The sequence below is a fragment of the Mesoplodon densirostris genome, chromosome 13 (genome assembly GCF_025265405.1).
Source record: "Mesoplodon densirostris isolate mMesDen1 chromosome 13, mMesDen1 primary haplotype, whole genome shotgun sequence".
In the NCBI taxonomy this organism is placed as follows: domain Eukaryota; kingdom Metazoa; phylum Chordata; class Mammalia; order Artiodactyla; family Ziphiidae; genus Mesoplodon; species Mesoplodon densirostris.
The window spans coordinates 58,697,395-58,721,348 of record NC_082673.1 but is presented as its reverse complement, the minus strand read 5'-3'; the positions used below and the strand labels follow the sequence as shown (position 1 = coordinate 58,721,348).

The following is a 23,954-nucleotide window of genomic DNA, read 5'->3' as shown; positions in this document are numbered from 1 at the left end:
TGTACAACCAATAAAATATTGCAGAAGTGACCATGTGTGACACCCAAGATTAGGGAATAAATCATATGGCATCTGCCTTGCTCTCTCTTGGATCACCTGCTGTGAGGGAAGCCATATTGTGAGGACATTCAAGCAGCCTGGAAAGGCCTGTGTCTTCTGCCAACAGTCTGCATCATGTGAGAGAAGAACCTTGGAGTCAGTGCTTCTAGCCCCAGTCAAGCCTTCAGATGACTACATCTTGGTTGCTCCCATCATGAGTGACCTTGAGCCAGAGCCACCCAGATAAACCACTTCCAAATTCCTGACCCACAGAAAATGTGAACATGGCATGGACTTATATATATTACCAAATGTAAAATAGATACATTTTACATTTGGGAAGCAGTAAATGGGAAGTGGGAAGCAGCCGCATAGCACTGGGAGATTAGCTCGGTGCTTTGTGACCACCTAGAGGGGTGAGATAGGGAGTGTGGGAGGGAGACGCAAAAGGGAGGGGATATGGGTATATATGTGTACATATAGCTAATTCACTTTGTTATAAAGCAGAAACTAACACACCATTGTAAAGCAATTATACTCCAATAAAGATGTTAAAAAAATAATAAAATAAAATAAAAAGTCACAGAACAGTTGTAAAAAAAAAAAAAAGAAACTGTGACCACATTCACATCATTGTGGTTTTAAGCTACTAAGTTTTGAAGTAATTTGTACACAGTAATATTTAACAAATACCAGCACTTAGCAAGTATTTGTTGAACAAATGAGTGAACTAGAGTAAGAGCAACAGAAAACATGGCCTCACACCATCTGCTTTAACCTGGTCAGAATGCATGTGCCACAGGCCTCTCCACTCTCCTTAAGTTTTAGCTTAAGCTTATGATCCTAGAGCAGGGTTTCTCAACCTTGGCACTCTTGTTATTTGGAGCTAGAAAAGTTTTTGTTTGAGGGGCAATCCTGTTCATTGCTGTAGGATGTTTAGCAGAATCCCCAGTCTCTACCCACTAGATGCCAGTGGAAACTCCTCCCTCCAACGCAACTGTCACAACTAAAAATGCCTCCAGACATGGCCAAATGTGCCCTGGGGTGCAAAATCATCCCTACTGAAGAACCGTTGCTCTGAAGTAGTCATTGAAGAGAGGTTAGAAGTACAATACTGGTTGGGTTCAGGGCAGGTACAAAATTTTACAATGTTTTTTAAGATATTTGACTTACAAAAATCCAATCAACACATAACTTATTTTTTTCCCAAAAAAATAAATAAATAAGAGCTTAGTTAAGCCAAGTACATCTATACATAAAACAATTCTTTCTTATAAGTAAATGGCCCAATTAATACATATTGTGGCTAGGTGTGAAGAAAAAGACAACACCATGACCAAGTCAAGTTCAACCTCTGGCTTTAAATAAAATATTGAGAAGGTGATTTGTCCCATAAATCTCCCTTTGGAAGAGGAACAGAAGTTACTCTTTTTTCTTTCTTTCTTTCTTTCTTTTTTTTTTTTTGAAGTATAGTTGATTTTCAATGTTGTATTTATTAGTTTCAGGTGTACAGTAAAGTGATTCAGTTATATATATACATTTTTTCAGATCCTTTTCCTTTATAGGTTATTACAAAATATTGAGTATATTTCCTAAAAGTTACTCTTAAAGTAGAGCAGTACAGGACACCAGCCTTCCTCAAATCCACCTGTTTACTTCCTGTTCCCTCTAGCCTGGAAACCAACAGAGCCATGCAGCTTGCCTCCTTACTTCCTCCAGGTATCTGCTTAAATATCTCCTTATCAAAAAGGCCTTCCAAGACCAATCTTTATCGATAGTACCCCCGGCGTCCCTGCAATCTGCTACTCCTCATCTTGTATACCAATCACCATCAGATAGACTGTATATTCTGTTTGTCTTCAGCGTGGGTCTCTGCATTGCTAAAATGTCATTTCCAGAAGGGCAGGGACATTGTTGATACTCTGCTGTATCCTTACACCTGCAAATGGTGCCTCACACCAGGTAGGTGCTCAATAAATGTTTGTGGAATGAGTGAATGACTGATGTGGTGGCTCAAAGGCCAAGGAGGGCTCAGAGTGCTCCCCGGGATGGGACGGGGTGGACGGGGGACTGCTCACGCATATTGTACTTTTTGCATTTTGAGTTGTGTGAAAATAATAGCTACTTAAAACAATTAAAAAGTGAAAGAAAAACGTGGTCAGTTCCCCTCTTTCATCAAATGGGGCAAATCAAGTCTGCTCCACCATCTCAACATTATTTTACATGTGTGTCATATGCAAAAGGTTTGTTCACCATGTCTCATTCACCCTCTGCACAAAACTGGCTGCGTTGTTATTATTTTCACAACATAAAATGATGGATTGTTTTGGATTCTCATTCCTCATTTGAGAGCCTCTTGACCTCTTTTAAGTCAAGTTTCAGTGTTTCTTCAGTTCTTTCAAGTATTTTCAGCTATAGAAAAGAAAAGAAAAAAAAGCAAATCTATCACTATGTGTCCCCTACAATATTGAAGAACAATTATTTCAAGCATACTATAGCTACTTAACTTGATAGCTACTTTCTGAGAAAAGGGAAATGTAAGTTCAAAATTTGTAAATCAGTGAGTTTAAATGCATTATGGAGACATTCTAAGATGAGCCTGTGGTGAATAGTTTTATTGGAAAAAATGAAAAAGAACCTGCAAAAAATGAAGAACAGAAGAAAGAAAAAAATTCCAATATTGAACCCAAGCTGGGTGATTTGTACCCATTTTTCATTTTGGTCACATGTTGGTTATTCAAGTGTCGAGCACATCTTTTGTGTTTTCCTTTACACGTCTCCTCTCTAGGTAAAAAGTCAACAGTACTTTCCACTGTTCCCAGGGGGAAATATCAGCATCACTGGGGTGGGTGTGGGATCTTGGGAGACTTTTGCAAACTCCACAGCACGTCTAGCAGTGGAATCTGACACACCTCAGGTTAGGGGAAGGGAGCCACCATTGCAGGTTAGGTTCTTCGGGAAGTAGATGCTGAGAAAGAGTGAGGGGTACAGAAGGTCTACTGGGAGGTAAGACCTATAAAAGGAGATGGGGAGAAAGCAGAAGTGGGCAGGCAGAGTGGTCTGAAGGCCATCAGACTTGACAAAGTCTGCCAGCCCCACGAGGAGATCAGTCACAGGGATTGCCTGGCAGAGGAGTCTTGCGTTGAGGGGACATGGCTAGGCTAGCACCGCCATCTTACTCAGCCCTTGGCTGGGGATCCCCCCAGAAGACTGTGACCTTGACTTGAAGAGCTGAAGCAGATCCTGAGGGAGCTGACGGCTGCAGGCTGTTGGACAATCACACACCCTGTGGCTGGGCAGCCAGTCATTTCTTGAAGAGGTCTCTGAGCAACAGGTGTCTGTCCGCCCAGGAGGGAAGGAATGGGAGAATCTGACAGACATTTTAGAAAAGTCTTGGCAACACTTGGTGCTTGGTCAGATCTATAGGAAGAGGTTAAAGAGAACACTGACAGGGCTTCCCTGGTGGCGCAGTGGTTGAGAGTCCACCTGCCGATGCAGGGGACACGGGTTCGTGCCCCGGTCCGGGAAGATCCCACACGCCATGGAGCAACTAAGCCCATGCACCACAACTACTGAGCCTGTGCTCTAGAGCCTACGAGCCACAACTACTGAGCCCACACGCCACAACTACTGAAACCCACGCACCTAGAGCCCATGCTCCACAACAAGAGAAGCCACCGCAATGAGAAGCCCAGGCACTGCAACGAAGAGTAGCCCCCGCTCACTGCAACTAGAGAAAGCCCGCGCTCAGCAAAGAAGACCTAACGCAGCCAAAAAAAATTAAAATAAATAAATAAATAAATACTACCTGTTAATGCCAAATCTCTGTAACCTCCCAGTATGAAAAGCCTTAAAAGCGTGCTTTCAAACCAGAATTGAGCTACACACACACACACACACACACCTGCACACACACACACTTGCGCGCACACACACACGTACAACTTAGAAGCAGGGGAGGGTTCTGTTTCTATAATTCCCTGCCTCTACTACAGGTTTGGAATTCTTCCACCTTCAGGTCATAGAATAAGGATCATCTATTCCCAGGCAGAAGCCAGATTAAAATGGAAAAGGGGAACTACTAAGAGGTATTGCAGGGAATTTTAATTTTTAAAACAGTGATCAAAATTGTAGTTTGAAAATTAAAATTTTAAAGCGCTTAAAGGTGAAAGAGAAAAGAAGAAATAAGAAAAAGTTACAAGGGTAATACTCAAATTCATACATTTCCTTTCAATATGTTAATTAAAAATCAGAGTTATACCAACAAATACAATATTCATTCTCTACACTAGTCCTTGGGAATTTTTGGATATTTTTAACTGAATGGAATAATGAGTTGGAAGAAGTCAGCTTCTAGATCTCAGAGCCTGTCAGGGAGAAAACTCAGAAATGCTAAACAGATAACATATTTTTCAAGTTTATATGTGCTACAATTCCAATAACTTAGATGAATAATATCTGCAATGATATCTGCAAACATAGCTGAGGGGTTTAAGGTAAGGTGAGGTATAGATTAGGTAAAGCTTAGAATGCAAACAAAAATAAAGATGGGAGGCAAGAGATCGCAGTGGTTAAAATACCAGCGTCAGAATCTGGCTTTGGTTTGAATTCAAGCTCTGCCCCTCGACTAACTAAAGAATACTGAGCAAATTACTTCCCCTTTGTGGGTCTCTATTTGGGTCTCTATTATTGTAAAATAAGAATAAGGAGATGATCCAAGATGTCAGTCCCCAGGGCTGTTCATGTGGCTGAATGCTCTCCAGTATGACTGAACCAGTGTCTATGTCCCCGGGGTGAGTCACAAGCCCATCAAAAACACCACCCCTCAGCAGAGATTTTGCAGTTGCACCTGTCAACTTTCACATCAGACAACAAGTGGATTACCTGACAACAAATGGAAAACCAGGCTATTAAAATTTTCCTGGTATCAAAGCGTCCTGCTCTGGTCATTTCTTCAGGTCACCATTCTCTTGTGAGGGCTCCCGTGTACATGTAAGTATTCAATAAAATTTGTATGCTTTTCTCCTGTTAAAAAAAAATAAGAATAAGGAAACCTACCTCATGTTAGTTTTGTGAGAATTCATATATAAAGCACTGAGCACACAATTTGGCACCTATTAGGTGTCCAATTAATTTGTTGCTGTGCATGGGCTTTCTCTAGCTGTGGCGAGCGGGGGTTACTTTTTGTTGTGGTGCATGGGCTTCTCACTGCAGTGGCTTCTCTTGTTGTGGAGCATGGGCTCTAGGCGTGCGGGCTTCAGTAGTTGTGGCTCGTGGGCTCTAGAGCACAAGCTCAGTAGTTGTGACTCACAGGCTTAGTTGCTCCATGGCATGTGGGATCTTCCCGGACCAGAGCTCGAACCCGTGACCCCTGCATTGGCAGGCAGATTCTTAACCACTGCACCACCAGTGAAGTCCCTAGGATTACTTTTTTTTTTAATTTATTTTTTTATACAGCAGGTTCTTATTAGTTACCCATTTTATACATATTAGTGTATATATGTCAATCCCAATCTTTTGACTACAAATGATAGACACTCTGAATTAGCAGGGGCTTAATCTCATTAACAAAAACAACAAAAAAGCAGGTTAGTGTTAGTACAGCAGTTTCGAGAAGTTGTGAGAGCCCCATGCTCCTTCTGCTTGGCTGCTCCACTTTTCTTGGTATTCTGCCTCAGTCCAGGTTGGCTTACCTAGCCCTCACTATGTCCACACTCTGGCCAGCAGGAAGGGGAAGGGACAAAGCAGTGAGCATCCTTTCCCTTTCTGGATACTTCCCAGAAGTCTCACATCAAACATCTCCTTACATGTCTTGGCCATTACAAGGCCCACCCAGTTGGGTGGGTGGTAAGAAATGTGGTCTTTTTTCCAGGGAACATTGTGCCCAGCAGAATATCAGAAATTCTATTACTGTTTCTAGAAGAAAGCAAGATGATGTATTGGAGAAAACTTGCAGACTCTTCCACAGGCCACATTTACATTTGCTTCTTCAATGGTTCTCAAGCCTCTCTCTTCTTGAAAAGTATGAACAAAAAATATGACTTTTCTATAAAAATATAAAACACCCAACACTCTAGGGAGGGTGGGAGGGAGGGAGACGCAAGAGGGAAGAGATATGGGAACATATGTATATGTATAACTGATTCACTTTGTTATAAAGCAGAAACTAACACACCATTGTAAAGCAATTATACTCCAATAAAGATGTTAAAAAAAAACAAACAAACACTGGAAATGGCCCAGATGTTCTTCAATAGATGTACGGTCAAACAAACTCTGGTACACCCATACCATGAAATACTACTCAGCAATGAAAAGGAATGAACTATTGATACTTGTAACAGCTTGGATGCATCTCAAGGGGATTATCTCAAGATTATGCTAAGTGAAAAAAAAGCTAACTCCCAACAACTTCATACTATATGATTCCATTTATGTAACACTTTGAAATGACAAAATTTTAGTAATGGAGAACAGATGAGTGTTTGTCAGGGGTGAAAAAGGAGGTGGGGATACAGGAGAGAAATGGATGTAGTTATAAAAGTGCAACAGGATCCCTCCTGTGATGGAACTGTTCTGTAACTTAACTTTAGAGGTAGACAGAAACCACGTATGTGATAAATGGTATAGAATTAACATACACACACACAAATGAGTACAAGTAAAGCTGGAAAACCTGAATAAGATCTGCAGCTTGTATCAGTGTCAATATGGTAGTCAATATATTATACTATAGTTTTATAACATGTTATCATTGGGGGAACTGGATAAAGGGTGCAAGGGATCTCTCTGTATTATTTCTTAAAACTGTATGTGAATCTAATATTATCTCAATAAAAATTTCAATTAAAAAAACACCCAACACTCATTAATTGGCTCATCAATAAACATACTTTTTTTTTTCAAGAAACTGTGCTAGATGCTAAATCATTAAGATAAAGACACACTCAAGGGAAAAAATATCCCTCATTATTAGTAGCAAAAAAACAAAACAAAACAAAAAAACCAAAACCCTTACTATTGATCTGTAGTTTCTTTAACAATACCTGGTTGTTGTTTTTTTTAAAAATGTTTATTTATTTTCTTATTAGTCATCCATTTTATACACATCAGTGTATACATGTCAATCTCAATCTCCCAATTCATCTCACCCCCACCCCCACCCCCACCCCCCACCGCTTTCCCCCCATAGTGTCCATACGTTTGTTCTCTACATCTGTGTCTCAATTTCTGTCCTGCAAACCAGTTCATCTGTACCATTTTTCTGGGTTCCACATATATGTGTTAATATACAATATTTGTTTTTCTCTTTCTGACTTACTTCACTCAGTCTCTAGATGCATCCACATCTCTACAAATGATCCAGTTTCATTCCTTTTTATGGCTGAGTAATATTCCATTGTATATATGTACCACATCTTCTTTATCCATTCTTCTGTCAATGGGCATTTAGGTTGATTCTATGACCTGGCTATTGTAAATAGTGCTGCAATGAACATTGGGGTGCATGACTCTTTTTGTTTTATTTTTATTTATTTATTTTTTTGTGGTACATGGGCCTCTCACTGTTGTGGCCTCTCCTGTTGTGGAGCACAGGCTCCCGACGCGCAGGCTCAGCCACTATGGCTCACGGGCCTAGCCGCTCCGCGGCATGTGGGATCTTCCCAGACCGGGGCATGAACCCGTGTCCCCTGCATCGGCAGGCGGACTCTCAACCACTGTGCCACCAGGGAAGCCCGCATGACTCTTTTTGAATTATGGTTTTCTCTGGGTATATGCCCAGTAGTGTGATTGCTGGGTCATATGGTAGTTCTATTTTGAGTTTTATAAGGAACCTCCATACTGTTCTCCATAGTGGCTGTATCAATTTACATTCCCACCAGCAGTGCAAGAGGGTTCCCTTTTCTCCATATCCTCTCCAGCATTTGTTGTTTGTAGATTTTCTGATGATGCATATTCCAACTGGTGTGAGGTGATACCTCACTGTAGTTTTGATTTGCATTTCTCTAACAATTAGTGATGTTGAGCAGCTTTTCATGTGCTTCTTGGCCATCTGTATGTCTTCTATGGAGAAATGTCTATTTAGGTCTTCTGCCCATTTTTGGATTGGGTTGTTTGTTTTCTTAATATTGAGCTGCATGAGCTGTTTATATATTTTGGAGATTAATCTTTTGTCTGATGATTCATTTGTAAATATTTTCTCCCATTCTGAGGGCTGTCTTTTCGTCTTGTTTATGGTTTCCTTTGCTGTACAAAAGCTTTTAAGTTTCATTAGGTCCCATTTGTTTATTTTTGGTTTTATTTCCATTACTTTAAGAGGTGGATCAAAAAATATCTTGCTGTGATTTATGTCAAAGAGTGTTCTTCCTATGTTTTCCCCTAAGAGTTTTATAGTGCCCAGCCTTACATTTAGGTCTCTAATCCATTTTGAGTTTATTTTTGTGTATGGTGTTAGGGAGTGTTCTAATTTCATTCTTTTACATGTAGCTGTCCAGTTTTCCCAGCACCACTTATTGAAAAGAAAGTCTTTTCTCCATTGTATATCCTTGCCTCCTTTGTCATAGATTAGTTGACCATAGGTGCGTGGGTTTATATCTGGGCTTTCTATCCTGTTCCATTGATCTATGTTTCTGCTCTTGTGCCAGTACCATATTGTCTTGATTACTGTAGCTTTGTAGTATAGTCTGAAGTTAAGAAAAAAGTTCTATAAAATTGATTTAACCAACAAGGGATTAAATTTTGGTTTTTAAAGAATATTAGTTTTTTTTTGTTATAATATAATCCTTTGTTTATTTGTATACTTTTCAGAAATAGACTTGAAGGTGATATTTTAATTCTAATAGCGATTTTTAAGTTTATGTTTTGAGTCTGTCCCCTGAATACAGTAAATATTTTTAAAATGACAAGGTCCTTTTTATTTTCAATATTTATATGTAACTGGATTATCCAGGACTTGTTTCTCTTCTCCTTTGATTCCCCTACCTTATTTCATCACTAACCAAACCTCTCCTGGGGTCCTCTGCAGAGAAATGTACATAAAGTAAATTTACTCAGTTTTTCTTAATAAAGAAATACTTCCTAGTATTTCTGGGTTTAAATAAATACTGAGAATGTGTTTATTGGTGAATTTCATTTATTCATGTTATTATTCATATGTAGCAATATTAGTAATCTCCAAAATGCTATTCTCTTTTAAAAATCCATTTATTTATTTATTATTCCTCCATTCAACCAGTCTTTATTAATTACGTACAAAGAGGTGGCTAATATATTTGTCTTTCCCACCAAAATATGACTCTATTGTGGTCTAGACGTTTTCATCTTTCCACTCTCAGCACCTGTTATATGTGGTATTTAAGTAGCTATTCAGTAAACATCTGTTCAGAATGAAAGAATAAATGTGGTCTTTCCAGAACCCAGATCCATTGATGTTGTTCTGTTTTCCTAAAGACAATGAAGACAATCCATGATGATGTTGAGTGTTTCACTGACATTCCAGAATCCCCTGGTTCTGGTATTATTTACTTGCCCTTCCAAAAAGGCCCTTGAGATGTTTCAGCAAAGGAGAACAGTAGGGTACCATACAGAAGGCCTGTCCTAGAATGCACTCTCCATCCTCCGTCTCTCTGCAGCAGATGTCGGCGCTTTTCCTGCATTTATATTTCCCTCTATTCTCAGTCAAGTACAACTCTCACTTCTCCCTGACCTCTGACTCTCAACTTACTCTAATAAAACAATCAAGTCTTCTTTGTCAGCAGCTCAGGGTTGATTGTTCTTTCTAAAGCTTGATCTTTGTACTGTTTCTAATCCCAACCTTCTCATATATATAGCCGCTGCCTAGCAGATACGCTTTGATTTATTTATGCCACTTGCATGCATAAGCTATTGCTAGCTGCAAAGCTGTGATAGGAAAGTCACAAAAGGAAGGTGACCTCATCTTATAAATTGCTTAGATAGATCTTTTGGCCAATGGTGGTTTAGAGAAACAGTTCAACACATGTGCCCTTTCCTTCTACTGGTCCCTTACCAATTTAAATGTTCCTGCGGTTGTTACTTATTCATTTTTTAACTGACCAAGCCTGAAGCCTGCTGACTATACTAACCTGACTGAAAAATCAATGTTTAACAAATAAGTGAGGGGTTAACTGTATGAAAGTTAGTCATGTCAAAAACACACATCTGACTGCCCAAAATAACCATCTCATGTCCTATAGAGTGGGTTTGGTTTAAATTTCCTATCTAGTCACTGAAATATTGAAATATTTCAGGGATTCCTGAGGATTTCATGGTTAAGAAAGTGTGTGAACTCCTCCTAAAAATAATTTCAACTTGAGAGCAATTACCCCAGAGGAAAGAGCAGGGAAACTAGAATATAGAAATTCTGTTGTTAGGTCCAGAAAAATTTATATCAGGTCCTGGGAAAACTGCCAGAAATTCACATTGCCCTTGATGCCTTTTCCAGATGCCTAAAGGGGGGAATTTTTATTTTAAGTCTTCTGATATATATGCATTCTTATTGTATTTTCAACCCTTAATGAATTCCACATGTTCCCTTTGCTTATTCTTGGGTACTCAGGACTGAAATACAGGCCAGAAGGGGACAAATTTTTCTTCTGACCTTTCCACTCCATGATTGCTTTTGAATTGTAAATGATGCACTTTTGAAACTGTGAGTTCCCAGCTGCTTTCATCTGGCTCAAACCATTATCAAATGGTGGCAATCTCCAAAAGATGATCAGACATGGTGGTACCTGTACCTTTTTTCATTTTGCTTTGTACATATGAGTACCTCTCACATGAAATGATTTCTGAATTCAGAAGACATTTCTGGTAAATATCATAAACCATCACCTTCATTTCTGTGCCACTAATCTCAATGGTAACTTCCAAAAGTTATTTTAATGCTTAACACCAAATTAAAGTTTTTACCTTTGCTTACAAAATATAAAAATATAATATATTAAAAAATATAAGTGATCAAGAGGATGAGAAGACAAGCCACAGACTGGGAGAAAATATTTGCAAATGACTGATAAAGGACTGTTATCCAAAATATACAAAGAACTCGTAAAACTCAACAATGAGAAGACAACTGTATTAAAAAATTGACCAAAGACCTTAACAGGTACCTCATCAGAGAAGATATACAGATGGCAAATAAGCATATGGAAAGATACTCCATATCATATGTCATCGGGGAAATGCAAATTCAAAGAACAATGAGATAACACTACCCACCTACTAAAATGGCCAAAATCTAGAACACTGACAGCATCAAATGCTGATAAGGATGTAGAGCAACAGGAACTATCATTCATTGCTGGCAGGAGTGCAAAATGGTATAGTCGCTTGGAAGACAGTTTAGTGGCTTCTTACAAAACTAAACATACTTTGACCATACAATCCAGCAATGGCACTCCTTGGTGTTTACTCAAAGGAGGTGAAAACTAATGTCTGCACAAAAACCTGCACATGAATGTTTATAGCAGCTTTATTCATAATTATCCAAACCTGGAAGCAACAGAGATGTCCTTTGGTAGGTGAATGGGTGTATCACAGTTTTGTGGTATATCCAGACAATTAAATATTATTCAGCCCTAAAAAAGAAAAGAAAAGAAAATCCAGGGAACTTCCCTGGTGGGCCAGTGGTTAAGACTCCATGCTTCCATTGCAGTGGGCGAGGGTTCAATCCCTGCTCAGGGAACTAAGATCCCACATGCCGTGGGAATGGCCAAAAAAAAAAGAAAAGAAAATCCATGGAAGAAAGCCATGAAAAGATATGGAGGAATCTTAAATGTATATCACTAAGTGAAAGAAGCCAATGTGAAAAAGTGCTACTGTATAATTCCAACTATATGACATTCTGGGAAAGGGAAAACTATGGAGACAGTAAAATGATCAATGGTTACCACGGGTTGGGGGGAGAGATGAATAGATGGAGCAGAGAATTTTTAGGTGAAACTACAGTTTTTAGTGAAACTACCCCATATGACACTTTAATGATGGATATGTATCATCATACATTTGCTCAAACCCATTGAATGGACAACACCCAGAGTGAACCCAAAGGTAAACTTTGAACTTTGGGTGATAATGATTTGTAAATGTATTTTAACAAAACACCACTCAATTTTAACAAATCAATTTTATCAGTTTTAACAAACATCCCACTCTGGTGGGAGATGTCAAAAATAGGGGAAGCTATGCATAAGAGGGTGCTGGGGCTATATGAAAATGTCTGTACCTTCCTCTCAATTTTGCTGTGAACCTAAAATAAATTCTACTGGAGACTGTAACAGGAGACTTAAAGGTTAAGATGTTAAAATGGTGCCAAGCTACAATCTTTGCTACAATGGTTCCCATTTTTCCATTAAAATATCATGAAAATTTTTTGAAAAATTAGAGTCAGCCATTTGCAAGGGGCATTTCCACTGAGTACAGTGCAGAGGAAACTAAACCAAGAAACTTTATCATGAATTTTTTTTTTTTTTTTTTTTTTTTTTGCGATATGCCAGCCTCTCACTGTTGTGGCCTCTCCCGTTGCGGAGCACAGGCTCTGGATGCGCAGGCTCAGCGGCCATGGCTCACGGGCCCAGCTGCTCCACGGCATGTGGGATCTTCCCGGACCGGGGCACGAACACGTGTCCCCTGCATTGGCAGGCGGACTCTCAACCACTGCACCACCAGGGAAGCCCTATCATGAATATTTTATCCTCTGAGAAAGAAGAGCAAAATGGGTATGAAGAAGTTAAGCCTTCACACTGTTATTCAGTCAGAATTTTCAAATCCCAGGAGAAGGCACAGTAGAATTACAGAGGACTAGGGAGGCAGGGGTGGCTGGTTACAGAATGTGATGGATAGACCCCTGGTATAAGGGGCTGCAGATAAAGCATTGTGGGGAAGCATGCTGACAGGCTTCAGCATTCAAGATTGTAGTTTTTCCATGTATCACAGCTGATTAAAGAAGAACCCCAGATAGCCTCTGATTCTTGTCAACATAAATTCTCCTCCTTGCAGACATCTGAACAATGGGTCAGGGGAAGATCCTGTCATGGCGGTTGCTCAACAGGTGATAAATGTAAATGTCTGCAGGATTCCAGCATTTGGATAGGTGAGTGTATTCCTGCACTCTCCCTACCACTTTAGAGCTGTTTTCAAGAGGATGGTAAAGAGAAGCAGAGGAAATTTCATCTGCCAGTTGGCCAACTCTGAGACTGGAAGGAACTTCCCTTATTGACATGTAATAGGAAAACAATCACCACCCCAACATAGGATCGAAAAAAACTCTATAGCACAAGGAAACAGAGTGCTATCTGAAGACTCCAAAGAAGAGTATACAACTGAAGATGATTTACTATAGGAAAAGAAAACTTTAGAAAATGTCTCTTTGTGTACTTAATAGGATGTGGGGAGATATGGTATCTATCAGTCACTGGTAAGGTAAAAATGTAAGGAAGCTAAAAATTTCACTGTGGAATTAAAAATGCCATTGGAGGCAAAAAAGCAAAATTGACTCTGCTGATGATCAAATCAGTAATTTATAGGATGAATATGAGTTTTTCGGGGAAACTTCCTCACTTCTCCATGGACAGTGCTCACAGCTATGATTTCTCAAAACACAATCTGCTTACCTTTATAAGCCCTTACTTCACTGTGCTTCACTGTAATTGCATTTGGTGTTTGGCTCTGTCCCTAGACTGTGTGCTCCTTCAGGGAGGGAGCATGATCCATGCATTTTTACCCCTCCAGTGCAGCATAATCTCTGACCAGTGGGCCCTAGTTAAGTGCCTGATGAAGGTATGAAATGAGAGTTCACAGTTGACTTGGCTTTCTTATTGGTTTACATTTTTGTTTTCTTAATCAGCATGCAAAAAACCCAGTCTGTGACCGAAGTATCATAGAACACAGGGCTAGAGTCTGGGATGTGGGGATACAGTTAAAAGGCATGGACTGAAAGGTTTTTTTAGAAAAATAAGGCTAAAGTAGTAGACAAAAGAATGAGGATGGCATCAAGTAAATAGTAAATTAAAAAGTAAAGTAGTGAGACTCTTAGATTAATTTATTTTTAATTTATTTATTATCTTTGGCTGTGTTGGGTCTTCATTGCTGTGCGCGGGCTTTCTTCTAGTTGCAACAAGTGGGAGCTACTCTTCGTTGTGGTGTGCAGGCTTCTCATTGCGTTGGCTTCTCTCGTTGTGGAGCATGAGCTCTAGGTGTGAGGGCTCAGTAGTTGTGGTTCGTGGGCTCTAGAGCGCAGGATCAGTAGTTATGGCGCACAGGCTTAGTTGCTCAACGGCATGTGGGATCTTCCCGGACCAGGGCTCGAACCTGTGTCCCCTGCATTGGCAGGCGGATTCTTAACCACTGTGCCACCAGGGAAGTCCCTTAGATTGATTTAGAATTGAGTAAATGTTACTTTCCCAAGGTCATGCTACAAGTCAATAGATTAGTCACAAACACATAAAATACCTTTTATCACAAGATCAGGTTCCCTTTTCTTACTCTCTCACTTCTTTTCCCTCACAACCCCCTTTTTTCTTTCCCATTTTCTCTTAAAAAAAATCTTTACCATGCTTTGGATTTGCCAATGACATCTACAGACATTACAGTGCTAGCCCTTGTAACAGATAAATCCTAAATCTCAGTGGCTTAAAAAAGAGAAGATATTCCTCAATAAAGTCCAAAATGTTCAAGGCCGACTTTCATAGACTTTCAGGGACTCAGGCTCCTTTCATTTTACGGTCTCTCTCCTCTAAAGCCTTGAAATCCTCTCCATTTCAGGTGGCAAAGAGAGGTGCACTAAGGGACCTAATAGAGGTTCAAACAGGGAGGTTTTTATGGACCAAGGCCACAGGTGAAGCACATCACTTTGGTCACATCCTGTTAGTTACTGCTCAGGCTCGTGGCCACACCCAATTGCAAGGGAGACTGGACAATGGAGTCCAGCTGAGGCTCTGAGAGAGAAAAATAGGTTTGGTGAATAACTAGTCTGCCTCTACCACAAACTCTAGGTTGTTATTCCAACAATAGATAATTGTGATATAGAGCGCTATGTGTAGCTCTCTTCTTACTTTATCTCTTACTTATCCTTGCAATAATCTGATGGAATTGGATATTAGTATGTCCAATTTAGTAGCCTAAGGTCATGTAGCTCTGAATGACAAACGAAAATTTGTATCCCATTCTGACTCCAAAGCCCACTGCACTATGCTGCATTTCTCCAATTAAAGCATAATGTTGAAGTGAGATTATAACCTGACTGAATTGTGATTAAGCTTAAAAGATCATGTAACTGCCACATCATCAATAGAGTCCGTCCTGTGAGATGTTTTCCCAATTAAAACGATGGACTTACACTAATTCACCTGAACGCTTTCCCATTTTAATATATAACATAGATCTGAGGAGACCTTTGCAGTCTCTTGTACAGGAATGGAGCAATAGTCACTGTCCTACCACTTACGGCTCCTTTGCGCTAACAGACTAATAAAGTTGCATTTCCAGAGTGAACACCTTTATACCTCATACTTTTCAAAGACGTTTTAAATATATGGTTTCATTATATATTCACAATCCTTTGAAGAGCAGAGACATCAGATATATCCATCTACAAATGAATAATAATAGCTAAGTTAGCAGGGAATGCTGCTAGGCACTATGTATATAAAATACATAATATTATATATATTATAATAAGGATAATTAAGTATAAGTATAATATATATCTATAATATATGATATAGATCACTTATACATTATTATATTATACATATGTATATCTTTCACATTTTAAGATACTCATAATTGCTTATATAAGATACTTATACCTTTATTATACATTTATATATGTATATATAAATATATGTGTATATATATATCTTCATTTATTTATTTTTAAAAATATTTATTTATGCATTGGGCTGCACCGGGTCTTAGTTGTGGCATGCGGTATCTTTAGTTGCAGCATGTGGGATCTAGTTCCCTGACCAGGGATCGAACCCAGGCCCCCAGCACTGGGAGTGCAGAGTCTTAGACAGTGGACCACCAGGGAAGTCCCCTATATATGTCTTCATTTAATCCTCAACATCATTTAATGAGTTAAGTGTTTTTATTACCAGTATTTTATTGCTGGGGGAAGAAAGGCACAGAAGGTTAAGCAACTTGACAGAGGCAACAGAGTTGAGCAGTGAAGAAAATAAAAACAGGTTAGGCTACTACTGAAAGTCTCTAGTAATTGTCCTAGAGTTCAAGTTCATAGGTTCTATTTCTTCGTTTTCAATGATCCTTGCCATATATTATTCCTGTTCCTCAAAATACTTATCAATTGGGGCTTTCATGACATTCCCTAGCCTTGCTCCCTTGCAACCTCATTACATTTTATTCCATGAGCATGTTAATCTGAGTATGTAAAACCTAATAGCTCCTGTCGTTGCACCAAAAAAGCCTTGCTATTTAAAGGAGGAGGCAAAAACCTAACTTAGCTGTTTCCTAAGGTAAATCCACAACTTATTTATGCAGAGAAATCCCTAAACTTCCTCTAAAACAAAGGGCATATATTCTATCTAGACATGTATTTGAGATATTAAAGAAACATCAGTTTTTTGGGGAGGGTGGGGGGCACGTGGTTTACAGGATCTCAGCTCCCTGGCCAGGGATTGAACCCAGGTCACGGCAGTGAAAGCCTGGAATCCTAACCACTAGGCCACCAGGAACTCCCATCAATTTCCTTTTAAGAAAGATTTTTTAAACTTAGTATCTTCTGTCAAATTTCTGGTGCCTAGCACAAAACTGGAGACAAAAAAATTTTTTTTAAGAAATCTTTTGAAATATTAGTCATTTTAAGTGAGTCACTCCCTAAAAGAATTTGCTTGGGAGTCAAAGAAAGGTGACTTTAATATCCCAGAAACAAAACCCTGATCAATTTGTTCATCCATTCAGCCTACTATGACTCTGTTCCGATGGGGAAAGTAAAAAACACTGAAATTGAACCCGTCACTGGAAAACTCTCTTCCTGGTTTATCTTTTACTATCTAAATGCCAGTTGGAACTTCAGGCAAAACGTCATTTGTAGAACAGTCTTGTGGCACAGACATTGTATCCATCATACAGAACAAGACAAGGTGCTCGGAAGAACCAGGTGCTGGACGAGGGAGGAAACATTTTATGTGTCTGCTATCGGTAAGTTCAATCCTCTGCGGAACTTGAGGCTGAACTCCTGTGAGGCTCCACTCCTGTGAGGCTCCTTTGTCAGCTGTGCCTAAAGCAGGGCCCTAGTAGGTGCTCAGTAAAGAGATGTTGGAAAAGTCAGTGAGGCCAAGATGGAGTTTACACGTAGGTAGTAGGAAGAGCTCTGAGTTCTATAAACTCCAGACGATTTTTGCAACTGGTTTTGCAGGTCAACCAGGCACTAATATTTTCTAAGCTCTAATACATTTAAAGGAAGACGGATCAGGGACATTTCACACTGTGAATGCATCTCTTAGAACTTCCTTAAATAGACTGGGTGGAGGCCCTACCGTTTTAGGTTGGCACGTTAATGCGGCACCTGCAATTTCCGCCCTTCTTTTTCCTCTCTTCCTGGCTCCCCGGTCCCTGCTCCTCGCCCTGCCTGCGGCCCACCGCCAGCTGGGTCAATCCGGGCCCCGGGAACCCCCGAGTCCCTTGCTTCAGGAGAAAATACGTAATCATCATTACGTTTTAAACCATTGCAGCATGTGGTCTTTAAGTGAAAGCTTTATTTGGACAGAAAAATGTAACCTACGAGAAACGAGGCAATACGGTCAAACCTCTTTCTTTGCCTCCCTTCTTGTTAAGGCCTCCACGGCCACCTCAAAGCCTCCATCTAAGGAAGCTGTCTTTTCCCCTCGGAGGTTGTAGGCTTTCTGAGAGCCTCCTTCCAGGCCTCAGCTCCGCCCGCCCGCCCCACCTCAGCCCCACTTCGCGCCCACCCATTGTCCCCTCGCAGCTGTCACTGCGCGCTGATCCCCAAATCCCGATTGGAAAACCAGCCCGTCGCTCAGCCCACCCTCTGGGACCGGACGCCTCACTGTACGCCGAGCCTTAAAAGGCCTCCGGCTGCCTTCCCCGAGCCAGCAGGTAAGGCCGCGGCGGCGGAAGGGAGAAAGGGAGGGGCCGCGCGCCCCGGTCGCCCCGCCCGGCGTGGGGGAGCGGCGGGCTAGCGGGCTAGCGCGCCACCACGCCCCTCTCCGACCCGCTGACCGCGCCCTCCCACCACCCCAAGTCCAGATCATAATGCTAGCGCCGCGGAGCCGCTCTCGTAATCCCGCCCCTCGGATGGCCCCGGGGGCAGCTACCACCGCGAAACACGGAGGGCTGGGCGGGCCAGGCGGCTGGGAGGTGGCGGTGGGGGAGGATGTGAAAGGTCCCGGATGTTGCTGAACGGGAGCCCCTTCTAGAGGGAGTAACTGGCGCAGGCGCAGAAGGATTGCACGAAAAGCTACGGTGGGGGTGGGGAAAAATTTCCTCCTGGCTGGTTTAGAAGAGTGAGCCGGCGGAGGTAGCGGGGGGATCCGAAGGGAAGGCGAGTAAGGGGTGGGGGTATTGGTGGCCAGGAGAAAAAAAAAAAAAAGAGCTTCCTGTTCAGGCGCACTCAGGACAGGAGTAGAAAAGCTGGAAGTCGAGCGGGCTGGGGAGGAATGTTGGGAGCGGAGAGGACGCGCGCTCCTCCGCTCGCCCTCTAGTGCGGGCGGGCAGGACGGCCCCGCGCTGGGGAGCGGCGGTTGCTCTGGGCCCCCCGAGCTGTGGGCACCAATCAACGGTTGCCATAGCAGCGTTTGACGTCATCGTGCGTGTGGCGCCCCTGCTGCCGGAGCTGGTGATTGGAGGAAACCCCGTGTCTGCGGAGCGGCTGTAGCCTGTGAGCAGAGAGATCCAGGGACAGAGTCTCAGCCTCGCCGCTGCCGCCCAGAGACCGCTGAGCCCCGTCCGTCCGTCGCCACCCACTCCGGACACAGGTAAGGGACCCGGCCGCCGCCGCCTCGCCTGGCTCCTTCCTGTCCTAGGCCAGCCTTCCGAAAGCGCGGGGGCCGTCCCCGCTCCGCATCCCTTCAGCCCCACTCGCCCGGCGGGAGCGGCGCTTGGCTGAGGCGGAGTCTCCTCAGGCGGAGACGGGCGGCGGCTTCTCTTCCGCTGGATTCGGGCGGGCGGCTCGCGGCTGCTTCGGGCTACTTGCTTCCGCATCGACGCCTCGGCCGCGATGAGCGCCCGGCCCCGGTCCCGTCCCCCTTGGTGGGAAGGGCGCCCACACGCCAGATCCCCGGGACCCGCCCGGTCGCCGGCTCCCGGCCGGCCGAGGCACCGCCGGCTGCAATCTGTTCCCACCCGCGCCCCCGAAGCTCCCTCTTCAGCGCCGCCCCGCTGCCCGCTTCCGCCCGAGATAATGACTCGGCGGCTGCGGGCATTGCAGTGGCGCAGGTGAGGCCGCCCCCTCCCCGCCACCCCCCCCTCCCCTGCCTCTCCCGCCCGCTCCTCGGCGCAGCCTCCGCGCCCCGCGCTGCGGTGGCGGCACCCAGCCCTCCCCCACCCGGGCGGCGGCGCTGCGGGAGGCCCGGGCACCGGGCTGCGAGCCGAGGCGGCCCGGAAGCGCCCGCCAGGTAGACCTGGGAGAGGCCGCACTTCGGGCGAGCCGGCTCCGGGGTGGGGCTCGCCCGCGACCCAGAGCCGAATTTCCTGGGTTCCGCGGGGGGCGGGGACTTGAATATTCCTGGCGGGGTGGGGGATGGGCTGGCTTTCTGTGTCCGGGTGGAGGGGGGCTGGAAGCCCAGGTAGGGATGAGGATGGGGAAGACGGTGGGCCGCGCGTCTCGCTCGCTCCCGCGGGGGCTGGAACTGAAGGGTCCTGGTCTGGGTGTGTAGACGGGGACCCCGCTCTGCGGGGCGGGTGAGCCAGAGCATAACAGCCGGCGGTGGCCCGGCTCGCCTGGGTGTGGCTCGCCCCTCCCCCACCTGCCGCAGCTGTCGCATCCCCGTAGACTAAGTGAGCACCCGCGGTGGCCGGTGGCGGACGGACGCCGGTGGGAGAGTGGGGTGTGTCCGGGGTCGGCCCGTCTGGTTCCGCTTCTGCGGGCGGCGCTGGCGTCGGTGCCCTCGGCGCGGGCGGCTCCCCCTCCCCGGCTCGGGCGGGGGCGCGCGGCTCCTCCCTCCGGCCCCAGTGGGGGAATTAACACTCGGCAGTAGGTTGGGCTCCTTGACACAGATCCGCCATGACAAAGAGGGAGACTCGGGGACCGTGCGGAGGCACCAGCTTGGGCGGAGCCAAGGAGGGGGGGTTGCGGATGGCGCGGACGGGAGGGTTTGCACTTTAAAGTCGCAGTCGGCCCGTTTTCCTTTCACCCACCTCGACGTCTTAGGCCGGTTAAGGGTTAAATGGGTGCGGCCAGTCCTTGGAGCGCTGGTTATTCTGAGAAACCTAATCCATTTCCCGCTTGTACCCGAGGGGTTGGGGAGAGAAACCTTTGTACTGGTCTTAGATGATTTTCATTAGAAGCAGCGTTAGTCCGAGAGCATTTTTGAGTTCCTAGGGGAGAAATTAGTAATTTCAAGAAGAGGGGGATGGGGAGGTTATGCGATCACAAATTTTAGTTTTCGCACTGAAACAGTCTAGTTCCCATTCAAGCTCGCTAATTACTTGTTCAAACACAGAGGACCTGTGCCGATTTGGTTTTTTGAAAAAAAAGTATTGTGGGATTTCCCTGGGAAGGTAAAGAAAGGGAGTCATTTCCTGTAGTGAATGACAGTGACTCTTCTGTTCATCATAAATCCTGTACCCTGTGGGATCACTGTATGGGTTAGTATCTTTCTGTGCTGTTTTAGGACCTTTCAAAAGGATATTTTAAGGAATAGTAAAACGGGGGAAATTGAAAAGTCGATGGAGCTTTAGAATGAGAAAGAATTAGGAAGTTACGATATAAGGGCAGCTCGGGTGATAATGTATTCAATTAAATTTTGACTACTAGGAACAATGCAGTAATTCTGCATTTAAACTGAACAGTGACATCAGAAACACTGGTGACACCGGGAAGCACTTAATATATACATTTTAGTGCTCGCAGATAGTAAGAATCGAAGTTCCAGGATTCATGGGTGTTATTTTTTAAGACTGTGTGCATATAACAAGGTACAGATAAATGAAGCCTTAGGGTCAGTTATGTACTGATCCTTGGTGGTGGTTTTACATTCACAATATATTAAAACAAGCAGTTTGGTCATTTCTCCCAGAAAATTAGCATGCTACGATCAGCTGTTGCAAAGATCAGTGGACTTGGGGTGGGGGGGGATACCAACTAAAATTTAAACACTCCTGACAAGAGTAGCTATTAACAAAGTAAAAGGACGTGAATTGCATTCAACTGACAGGTATCGTGATTCTGGGAGTGTGATAGTGTAATGTTCTTCATAGGTGGTGTTTTCACTAAAAGCTGCTTAATTTTGGATTATTTAGTGATATTTGAAACTGGAGTTGAGATTTTGACCAAGTAAGATAACGGTTGGTTTTTAAGGCCGCCTCTTGGTGAAATGTGCTTTAACCTTATGTGAAATTAGGATCTTCTGAACAAAGATGAGGTAATGCAATTTTAGTTTTGCTAAACTAGTGTTAATGGCTTTAAATGTACCCTCTGCATGCTGAGCATGCCAGTTTTTTTTTCTTAGCATTTTTTTGTGAGGCTGCATTAAATTTCTTGTGTAAAGAATCTTCCATAGGTAATTAGGTTTGAGGTGTTAACATACCTTGTTTACAAAAGGTGTAATTTTCAGTCTGTTTTAATGGAAAAAAATATCTAAATGCTACTTTTTTTTTTTTTTTTCCGGCAGAACATCCAGTCATGGATAAAAATGAGCTGGTGCAGAAGGCCAAACTGGCCGAGCAGGCTGAGCGGTATGACGACATGGCGGCCTGCATGAAGTCTGTAACTGAGCAAGGAGCTGAATTATCCAATGAGGAGAGGAATCTTCTCTCAGTTGCTTATAAAAATGTTGTAGGAGCCCGTAGGTCATCTTGGAGGGTCGTCTCAAGTATTGAGCAAAAGACGGAAGGTGCTGAGAAAAAACAGCAGATGGCTCGAGAATACAGGGAGAAAATTGAGACCGAGCTAAGAGATATCTGCAATGATGTACTGGTGAGAATCAAACCATTCAGTTTAGCGTCGCTATGATATAGAGTTCCTGTAATGCATATCAGTTAGGTTACTCTCAACTTTTTCTTTCTTTGGTTTTTCTTTTCCTTTTAAAAATGGGGTGTTCTAGATTTCCAAGTCTTTCAGGGTGTCATTACTAAAAGATGTTAAAACAGTTGTATAAGTTAAATGCAAAGATGATTATCAATCAGTTCAAATAGATTAGTAGTGTTTTTCTAATTGAAAAGGTAAAGTAATAGTATATCGTTTCAGTTATGGTTAGAATATTTGTAGTAGTTCTAGAGCTGATTTTCTTTAAAGTACATATATGGATGCAGGAATTTTACATACCCTGTTTTAGGTAAGATGTAATAGGAGACTCGCTGTAGACATAGTAGCCTTCCCTGGATTAGCCACTATAATGTTAATGTAATGAGTCAGCCATGCAGAAAGCTGGCTTCACAGTTGCTTTTGCCTCTTCCTGCGTGTAAGTGTTGGAGGTCTCAACTTTGAACACTGACAACCACAATAAAAGATTATGAAAAACTCAAGCTTGATTTTTCCAGGTTCATTCAAGAAGTATTTTAAGTATTCAGTATCTACTTGTTGAAGCACTGCTTCTCTAAATAGCTTAAAAGAAGTGAACATTACATTTTGGTTAATTTTAAAATTTTCTTACAAATGATGATTTTCTGTAGCAGAAAAGTTTAAATCTGAGGATAAATTGGTAGAAGATCCAACCGTTTAGCATATAACAACCTATGTACACTAATACTTTCCCCTTTTAATGAACCAGGAGTTTTTGGAATAATAGAGAGATGCAGTATCCCAATTCTTCTGAAAATCCAGCTGCGCTACTTAATTATTTGAACCTTGTTTACGGAAGAACTACTATAATGAGCGATATAGGATTATTTCTCATGTTGTGGGTTTGGAGTTTTTGTTAAAGTTATAATGGTATTATGATTCCTTTATACTAGTCTGAGACTAGTGGAATATCTTCAGTTTCTAAATTATGAATATTTTTCTTAAATGATAATTTTCTTTAGGCTATCTTTTTAAAGAACAATTTTTATCTTAACGTGGGCGCACAGTCTTCTTATATGGTATCTGTCTTGTGTGTGGTTTGTTTTTGATTGCTTACTTGAAATCTTTACATTGATAGCTATCATTCATTTCTAAGATGAGAAGGGAGTTCTGGCTTTTATTGCTACTAAATGACAAATGCTCATCTTGTGGTTTGCTAAGGTAATAAGAATATTTAAAATCTGAAAATACGATGTTTTCCTATAATAAAAAACATGTCGGGCTTTTCCCATCTTGCTCTGTTTACTGATTAGTACCTGTGTGCGTTACTGAGTTTTGTTCGCTCTGATGTTTTTCCTCCAATTATTATACCTAATAGATCAAATAGTTTTTATTTTGGTTTCAAAGAGTTTGCTACAAGTTATAATTTCCCTTAAGACAAAAGTCAATTTTAGGAATAAATGGGGGACGCAGTAACATTTACCCTCTACTTACAGCTTATTTGAGATTCCAGGTAGGTATTTGCATGTTTTCCACACAAGAAGTATAAAAGGTCCTGTCATTGTGAGGATTTTCCTAGGAAAAGACTATAGCATTTTAAACTTTACTTCCCTTTGGTTTCCTTAACAAGGGAAAAAATAGGATCCGTGGGTGAGAATAACTGGATTAATCTCTAACTAGCTTCTCCTTGTTGATATGATTATTAAGGGGGTTTCATACTGGTCACTACCCATGTTCTCCTTCAGAATAGCACTGG

General features: G+C 42.5%; 1 protein-coding gene across 1 annotated transcript in view; it reads left to right on the top strand.

Moving 5' to 3' along the window:
• Window positions 1-18,657: 18,657 nt before the first annotated feature.
• YWHAZ (tyrosine 3-monooxygenase/tryptophan 5-monooxygenase activation protein zeta) overlaps window positions 18,658-23,954 on the top strand; it is a 32,083-nt gene continuing 26,786 nt past the window's right edge. The window contains exons 1-2 of the mRNA XM_060115541.1: window positions 18,658-19,013; window positions 21,870-22,174. Of these exons, the coding sequence (XP_059971524.1) occupies window positions 21,881-22,174 (294 nt within the window). The 5' untranslated portion in view covers window positions 18,658-19,013; window positions 21,870-21,880. The remainder of the gene's footprint in view (window positions 19,014-21,869; window positions 22,175-23,954) is intronic.